At 31.1% G+C, this 9774-nt stretch overlaps 1 protein-coding gene across 1 annotated transcript; it reads right to left on the bottom strand.

Moving 5' to 3' along the window:
- Positions 1–2611: 2611 nt before the first annotated feature.
- On the bottom strand, positions 2612–9182 carry LOC108336478 (disease resistance protein At4g27190). The gene is made up of 9 exons (XM_017572959.1): positions 6911–9182; positions 4541–5521; positions 4303–4415; positions 3947–4066; positions 3721–3870; positions 3539–3619; positions 3359–3424; positions 3145–3238; positions 2612–3075 (listed from the first exon to the last, which is right to left on the bottom strand). The coding sequence occupies exons 1-9, from the start codon at positions 9180–9182 to the stop codon at positions 2612–2614; spliced, it is 4341 nt and encodes a 1446-aa protein (XP_017428448.1).
- Positions 9183–9774: the final 592 nt, after the last annotated feature.

The raw sequence follows: 9774 nt of genomic DNA, 5'->3' as shown, positions 1-9774 counted from the left end.
TATACAAAAAAAATATCCTCGTTATATATATATATATATATATATATATATATATATATATATATATATATATATATATATATGTGGGTGTAGATAAGTTAATATATAACAGAAAAATAAACAGAAAGAATGGCAGAAATTGACAAGAACAGAAAATATCAGAAAATATCGAAAGAATGGCAGAAATAGACAAGAACAGAAAATATCAGAAAATATTTTCTGATGTACATTCTGAGTTAGACAGAGATCCTTGAGAATTCCCAGAGCTATGTTTGGAGAAGAAATGTCTTGAAAATTTTGCTTCATCGTTTCTAGGTTTGATGACAGTTGAAAAGATCGTTATAAATATGGTCATTTTCAACTGTCTTTTCCTTTTCTATCTGTTTTGACTCTTAGATGAGTTACCATGTGATTCAAAATAAAGTTTAATATCTCTTTTCGTACCTAGAAAGGGGTCAATGTTCAATGTGGTCTCACCTTTTTTTAGAAGTTCAATGTGATCCCATCTTTTGTAAAAAGTGTGCAATCAAGTCCTTTTTGAAAACGGCGTTAAGTTTTTAACGGAACAGCTGACAGGGTGGACTGAAGTTAGCTACGTGGCTTTGTGTGATAATACATGGCAGTGAGAGGGTGATACGTGGCTGTGAGAGGGTAAATCAGAAGTTAGGGTTTGAGTTGCAGAAAAATTAATAATTTGGGATTTATCGTCGTGTTTTTTCTGAAGGGTGTTTTTTCTAAAGGGTGTTCGTCGTGTTTGAAAAGTTGGGGGTAAAGGATCTTCTCGGAAAATAATATATGCAGAAATAAATAGAGAGTTTGGTACAAACCCCTTTAAGATCATTTGAATATTTGCCCAAATGGTATGTATAACTTATAATAGAGGGTGGCTTTTTCATGATATGCCCGGAGGTGCAGATGCTTTTGAACTCTGTGCTAAGTTCTGCTATGGAGTTTCAATCAATATCAGTGCTCATAACTTTGTACCTGCACTCTGCGCCGCTAAGCTCCTACAAATGAATGAGTCCATTGAGAAGGGAAACTTTGTAGGCAAACTTGAGGCTTTCTTCAGTTCATGCATTCTTGAAGGATGGAAGGACTCTATTGCAGCACTGCAGGCCACTGACAAGTTACCTGAGTGGTCCGAGAATCTTGGCATAACAAGAAAATGCATTGATTCAATTATTGAGAAAATTCTTACACCCCCACCCCAGGTCAAGAACTGAGACCATAAATTATTTTCACAGATTGATACTCAACACATATTTTTGTTTAACAAGGTTGATTATGTGCGGGTCAAATGGTCCTACACCTACACAAGGTTGAGAAGATCCTTTGCCCTAACTTCTCGAACACGACGAACACCCTTCAGAAGAAGTCATTTGTATTCCAAATTCTCAATTTCTCTAAAACTCCTGAAACCTCAACTTCTGATTTCCTAACCTCACTAATATTACCAAATTTACCCTCTCACAGTCACGTATCACCCTCTCACTGTCACGTATTACCCACACAAAGCCACGTAGCTAACTTCAGTCCACCCTGTCAGCTGCTCCGTTAAAAACTTAACGCCGTTTCCAAAAAAGACTTTATTGCACACTTTTTACAAAAGATGAGATCATATTGAACTTCTAGAAAAAGGTGGGACCACATTGAACATTGGTCCCCTTTCTAGGGACCAAAAGAGGTATTAAACCTCAAAATAATTACTTATACATTTCTTTATTGATACTATATTTTTAAAATTTATTCAGGCGAATACTAACTTATACATTTCTTTATATATAATATAAATTTACTATACTGTACTTACAATACTATATTACGTTTAGTTTTACTATATTATATTGTTTCATATTGTATTACGTTGTTTTTGTATTATGTTATATTATTCAAAGTTATTAATTTTTTTTAAAAATAACTTATACTAATACTCCGTGAAGTTTTCTCCAATTACACTAATAATCTATCTTCTTTTTCAATTCTACACTACCTTCTATTTTTTTTTTAAATATTACAAGTCTCCTGAGTCTCAAAAGTTTTATGCTTATATTCCTAATAAGGAAGACTTTGTAATGAAAAATAAATAAATATATTTTTTTAAAAAAGTCACCATAAATAAATATTTCATAATAACCCATTTTTTTTCTTAAAGAAATAAAAGTATTATGTTTTAATCAGTTTATTAAAAGCATATTTTAACTAAAATAAATAGCAAATGAGTAAATTTTGTAGAGCATAAAACTACTATTTTCTGTCAGTGGAATGATATGTTTATTATTTTATACCTCTTAAATAGCTTTTTCACATGACTGGAATGATATGACATTACTTATGCCAAATTTTAACGCCATTAAATTTAAATAAATGATACATTTGTTGATATATTAGTCCTTTTATGAAATTCTCTGCATTAAAATTGTGTAAAGGGCGAAATAAAACTCCTAAATATTTTAATGATATATCGTGTTATTAATATGAAATGTTTTAATATTAAATGAAATAACAGTATACCTGACACTCATTCTTAGAAGTATGACAGACAAAGCCAAATGTATTTATAAAGAGGAATAGAAAAAACGTAAAATAAGAGTGTTTGACTAGAACTTGAAAATCACAAAAAGTCGAAACATTTTGTAGGAACATCAAAATAGTCATGGAGACTCACAAGTTCTATCTTCATATTGTTTAGTTCTTGAGTTAAATGAGCGTGTCTCTTAAGAAGATCACCAATTCTCGTCTTAGCATGGTCCAACTTAGAATCCCTTCCCACAACACGTTGACGCATTTCATCAACCCACGACTTCTCAAATCCGAGTTGAACAGCTTCATCACATAGTTTAAGGAACTCTTTTTCTTTATCAGGATTAACACTACCAACACTTTCACTTCGAAGAAACAACAACATATCTGTCAATGTTTTCAACATCAAAGCTTGAAAGCGATCGCTAAACTTCTCACAAGCTTTCCAAAGATGTGGATATGCTGATATTGCCTCCACTAATAAAGAAATTCGTGAATCATTGAGATCAGCAAAATGCTTACACTCTTCCAATCTTGTACGAATATCTGTAGAAGCTGTAAAAAGTTTGAGGAGTAGGTGACATGAAAAATACAATGAAAAAAAGACAAGAAAAGAGCGACAACCTCGAGTAACCTCGTTTGGCTTACGAGTTTTAATTGCAGCTTCCTCTGATAGAGGTCCATCTTTGGTCCTCTGTCTTCCTATTTCCTCAATATTCTGTGCATTACCAATAAAAAATAAATGTTTGTGTATCTTTAAAGTTGTAGCTCTGAAAAGTAGTTGTTTCATGATATACATCATGTGTTGGTATATAATTTGAGCAGTTTTAGTGGTTACCATTGTTTCTCCGAGTGCATGTTGGTATGGAAAACCTGTTTCGTTGTTTGATTCTTTGTGCACCAACTTTTATTTGAAACATTGAATAAGCATATTAGTGTTTATAGCAGCTTGGAATCCTAGTAATTTTTAATTTTTACGCAAGGGAGTTACAATACAAGTTTGAGATGAACTTCTCACCTCTAAAGCAGAAGTCGGTATTGCAAGTTTATCTGATGTCGTAGTTTTTCCAATATTGTTTGCCTCTGTTTGATGAGTACGCTTTTTTACAATGCCAAAAGTTATGGTTATTTTTATTTCTTCCATCATGTAGCTTATTAATGTATCATTTTTTAGAAGATTAAAATAAAATATGTAAATACCTGAGTCATGTTTGGAGAAGAAATGACTGGAAAGTTTTGCTCCATAGCTTGTGGGTCTGATGTCATTTTGACGGTACTTTGAGTTTGTCCAAGTGGGTTTTGTTGGTCTGTCAAGTATGATCCAGTGGTTGATTTTGCACCGACCAACTCCTATATGAAGTGATGAATATTAAGTGATTTTCCATTCACTCACTCAAATATTTAGAAGAGCTTAAAGTACAATTACCTGTGAATATGTTTCACAATTAGACTTTCCATCCACCTCTAAATTTATTGAAGTTGCAGGAGCCACTTCCTTTGAACCATAATCTTTCTCGATAAATTTCTTATCTGATTCTTCTTTAATCTAATCAACGATAAAGTATATAGAACAGGAGCATCTGAATAAGTCAGTTTTTTTAGAATAATAATAGCTATAAATGAAAAGACTGTTTTTCAATTAATGAATTGAGTCTCAAAAAAATAAGATGAAGTTTGACAAATTTTAGTGAAGCAAGTGATGGTGTGTACTATAGTTTAATGTCATTATTGTTATGATTGACAACTCAGTAGGCTAAGTTGGATAGGTTGATTAATTCTGACCTGTGAAGAAGGCACCTCAGTAGAATTGTTGTTTGTAGAAACTTCATCTAATTTCTCTATTTCATACATTAGTTGCGAAATCACCCTACGATAAATTTTAGAGTTTCCCAAACCTGTAGTTCAAGTGTATAGTTAAGGACTTCGTTTAACAATGAAACGCAAACAGAAAATATTTATATATAAAGTTTCCATCGTAACATGTAATGTTTGTAACAACATATCCATGCATAGTACTTACCTTCCAAATGAAGATTTTGTTGGAGTTCTTGAGGAGTAGTTGTTGAAGTCAAAGAGAGTTTTGGACAATTGCGGATAATGCGATGCTTCACATTTGAAAATATAGTCTCTTGGTGAAAATTTGAAAGATGCATAAATATTATAACTTTCAATTGTGGAAGTTGAACTTTGGTCTTCCCAGTCTCATCGTATTCGCATGCAATAAACTCTTGTAGTTCAGTGGCTTCCTTTATGATTAGAATCTTCAAGTTGGAAAGATCATTGGATGCAGATACAGAGGCGAAACATTTCAACTTATGGCATTCTTCAATAAATAATGATTGTAGTTTGGGAAAGCATGGTTGAATAAACCTTTTATCCTCCAAATCCTCTTCAATTATCTGTCTTAATTCCTCGCATTTTCTTAGTCGTATATGACTCAAATCTGGTAAGGATTGTAGCATAAATTGAGGAAATATCACTTCCAATTTTTCACACTCTTTTATTATTAATGAGTTGAGATGCTGGAGAGTAAATGAGTTATTGGTATTGACCCAAATACGAGTCATTTTAGGTAGACCAAACAAGTTCAAATATTCTAACTTTAAACTGACTTGTTGTCCCATCATCCAATCTCCATTGTTGGCATTGCTCATGCTTAGAGTTTGATGAGTGGGAAAATGATTCTGAATATTCACCACGCCTCCAACAAAAGGCATTGCGAATATATCTTGCATCGAATTACAATGCCAAATAGTTACCCTTTTCAAACTTGAGAACATTGAAAGATCACTCTTGAATTCATGCTTATCTTCAACCATGTTTTCCTTTTTATTTTTTTTCACTCTTTCAGGAGTAACTACATGCTTCAAACCATCACAGATACATATTTCCAATTCTTCCAATGAAGTCAAGGTCTTAGCTACAGATGTTGTAAACAATGAATCCAGCATTGAACATGAATATATTTCAAGGAATTCAAGGTTAGACAGAGAAAACGATCCTGAAAAACAATTATAAATAACAAAAATGTTACTCAATTAGGACTTTCATTCTTATTTTCAATACATCGATCTCCATGGACTAAAACCACAAACCATAACATCAAATAATCAGCTGATAGTGATAAAAAATAATTATCCCATACAATTTTATTTTGCCTACTTCACATTTTCACCATCTTTTTTCTTTTAATAATTTCATATTAAATTACTTTTTTTAATCTCTATATTTACACAAACTTCATCTTAATTTCTATCTCGAACCTTTTTTCACATGTAAAGATCCTATTTCTGGTTTATTTTATTCGTAAGATTATATATATATATATATATATATATATATATATATATATATATATATATATATATATATATATATATATATATATATGTTATTTCTGGAGTTTAATAGAAAGAATGACTTCAAAAAATTAAACGGTTTCAAAAGTTGAATTTAGTGATTTCTTTCTCATGTTTTATTATATTTGTATTCTGTTTTAACAAAAAGTTTCTCCTCTCCATGTAGGAATTTTTTTCACTTAATAACTAGAGTAAACTATTTAATGTTAACTATACTTTTTTAATAAATTATACTTATATTTTTATTTTTCAAAATAATAATAGAGTGACACATATTTATATTTGTGATATATATTTACATTTATGTGATATATATTATAAAAATAAAATGATCATAAAAAATATATTTTTATATTTTAAAAGAAAAAGTAAAGAAAAGAAAAAATAATATTAAATGAGTTTAAAACTTTATACATGTCAAACTATATTTTTTTATATATAATAATATACGTTTTCTAGATTCTACATAGACCTTTCATTTATTAAGGAAAAAAAAGTTTTTTACACCACAATTCATATATAACATACATTCTACATATTTATTTTTTAATTACACTTTATATTTTAATAAAATATTAATTTATTTGAGTTTTGAGTGAGAGTGTAAAGAATATGGATGTCAGCATATTAATACTCTTAAAAATATTATAATTATATATTTAATAAGGAGTTATTGCAATTATGAAAAAAAATATAATTTAAGAATAAGAGGAATAATAATTATTGTGAACGGTTTTTGGAAATAACTTAGTTGCTTTTTCATTTTTCTTACAGTTAAATAAACTTTTATCCTTTTATTGACTTCAAACTGTTGAATACTAAAACATCCGCGAATCTATAATTTTGTATTTTTTTGAAAATATACACCTTAGTAAAAATATTTTACAATATGATTTTTTCCTAAAAACGAATTAGATATTTATGCATAAGGTGTGGGTTTCCATATGGATTTATTTAATTATCTTGAGCATAAATTTAATTGAATTTGAAAAACAAAATAAGATGCTTATAATGTAATATGGGAAACGTACCTGAGCTATTGCTCACAATTTCGTTTGTTTCTTCGCAGTGTGCTGGTGGAAGAACTTCCTCAATTATTTGTTCTAACATATTGCAATCTCCAATTACAAGTTTTTTCAATTGAGTTAGGCCTCCTGTGATATTATTGGCTGTGAATACATGTTTTAATTCTTTACATCCAATTATAATCACTTCTTGAAGATTCTGGAAAATTTTGAATTGCATGGAATGCCCAATTGTAAATTGATCTTCATTTTCCTTTGTTTTGTCAATTGTGAAGAGACATGTTAATTGTTCACAATCAAATATAGATAGTTTCTCTAATTTTTCAAAAGACCCATTGGCAGGTAGACAACCATGCCATAAAGTTTTTAGATGATTCATGTCCCTGATCTGCATATAACGTAACTTGGAAAAAATATTTTCCATCTTACTTAAATGATTGCTAGTGTCAATCAAACACTCTATTTCTTCACAATCATATATCGTCAGATCTTTCAACTCATTCATACCATCTTCAATTTCAAATATATCAGGCATCATATTTTTTGCACCTCCCTTAATATTTCCTACAAATAACTCTTTTACTTTTTTGGCCAAACCTTTAACAACCTCATTTGATATGTCAAAATAATTAATTCCTAAAGTTCTCTCACAAGTGAAAAACTCTAGAAATCTATAATAAGTATGAAAATCATATTCTAATATAATTCCATACCTTTGCAGCTTTTTAGGGACACTAAGTGAGTTAGAGAATTTAACACTTTCTTCCTTTTGATCATTCCGGTAGTCTTTAAAAATATACAATTCTTCTAGAAATGGGATTCTTTTGATCTCTTCAAAAATATTGCTTTCAATGTCACAACTTTTAAACTCTAACAACTTCAAGTCTGTAAGTGTTGTGAGTGCAACATCAGTTTGCAAGTCAAGGAATGAAGGCAATGAACAACCATGAAACGAAAGACTTTGCAGTTTCTTCATATCTCTCACAAATGAAATGTCTCTCAAATTCCATTGTTGAAGGATCAGACAATGGAGATTTGTTAATGATTTGAAAGACGTTGTTGACAACTGCAACCTATCGTCGTTTTTATTGGTAATAATCAAAACTCTAAGTTTTCCCATTCTTTCAAAAATTCCATCAGATAGTTCTGATTTTGTTTGTATAGTTAAAAATTCAAGATTGGAACAATCCACATCATCTGGAAATTTCACACACCATAGATATCTTATCGAACCTTGCTCCAAACTTACATCCTTTTCCACTTCACACTTGATGATCTTATTTTCATTCTTTGCTATCCCATGGGCTACATCACGAACCAAGTCATGCATTTTGACATGTTTATCATCCGCCTCCAACAATAAACAAGAACTTACAAGCTTGATTTTGGGTTCAGTCAGTTCAATCCTTGTCGCTTCATATGTTTCAACTACTCTAGCCACACCTAACCCTATTGCACATCTTATTAAACATTCCACTGGAATCTCATAATCTTCGGGGAATACAGAACACAATAGGAAAAGTGATCTAGCTTCTTCAGTATCTAGATTATCGTAGCTCAACTTTAGACACATATAGGGATTTGGCAAACCCATACTAATATTGATCGGCTTAGAACTTCTCAATTTATTCAACGCAGCATGCCATAGGACCTCTTGTTTTCCCTTCAAGCTACTAGCAACAGCTACAATGGCAATAGGCAATCCTTTACATTCTTTTGATATTGATATTGCCAAACGCTTTATGTTTTCAGGAGTGTCTTTCGACTTAAGTGCTTTCTCTTGGAAGAGAGACAATGCTTCGTCATCACTTAAGATGGGTAGATAAATCTTTTTTTGACAATCCATTGAAATACAAACTTCTTCAGATCGAGTGGTAATGAGAATCTTGCGGCCTTTATGGTATTCAGAGAGGGGAATCCCTATGCGACCAAAATCAAGTGGTTCCCACACATCATCTAGAATCATAAGAATTTTTTTTTTCTCGGTTAATCTCATGCACAAGCGTTGGGCTCTTTCCATTTCTTGGCTTTCTGGAAATGGATACTGCAATGAACTTGCAATTTTGTCTTGAATCCTTGAAACTTCTACTGTACTAGACACAAGAACAAAAATAACTGTGTCAAAAAGGTGCTCAGCTTGTGCTATCTTCTTAACTTCCATTGCTAATGTGGTTTTACCACAGCCCCCCATCCCGTATAACCCAATCATTGTAACCCCATCATCTTTCAGTGCTTCCATAAGTTGATCAGAAGCATCTTTTCTACTATCAAAATTCATAGATTTTTCTTTGAGAAAATCATCAATGTTTGAAGGAATTGAGGCATTGCGTTCAAGTTGTATATATTGTTTACCTTCTTGAATGATCTTTTGAAATTGCCAACTTTTTTCCTAAACGGTATCGCCAAATCCAATTTGGACAGTATCCAAAAAAACAACTCTTTTTGGCATTTGTCTCTTTAAGCAAACGATTCACATGTTCTGAATCAATGTTTGCATTCTTCAACCATTTATCAATAACATCAGTCTTTAAAGTTTGCCTTCGAGCATGTATGACACGATCTTCTACACTTATTTTTGTATCTATCAAATTCTCTTTTTCTTTTTCAAGCTCTTTAACAAAACTATTAAAGCAAAAAGAGTATTGTAATTGATTAACAGCCCCACACACCACGTTTTTTAAAAGTTCAGACAAAAAACCATTCAGAATGTCCATCAATTCACTCCACTGGATTCACTTAATTAACCTGATAATACAAATATAAGATAAAATAAACATAATTAGTTTTATATCCAATTAAGAAACAATTTTCGATTAAAGATTAGTTTTCTTTTTAAATTGCCCAAAAGCAATCTTATCATAAAACTAAAA

The sequence above is a fragment of the Vigna angularis genome, chromosome 7 (genome assembly GCF_016808095.1).
Source record: "Vigna angularis cultivar LongXiaoDou No.4 chromosome 7, ASM1680809v1, whole genome shotgun sequence".
Taxonomy (NCBI): domain Eukaryota; kingdom Viridiplantae; phylum Streptophyta; class Magnoliopsida; order Fabales; family Fabaceae; genus Vigna; species Vigna angularis.
Note: the sequence above shows the minus strand (reverse complement) of the source record. Positions and strands in the feature narration are given on the sequence as shown.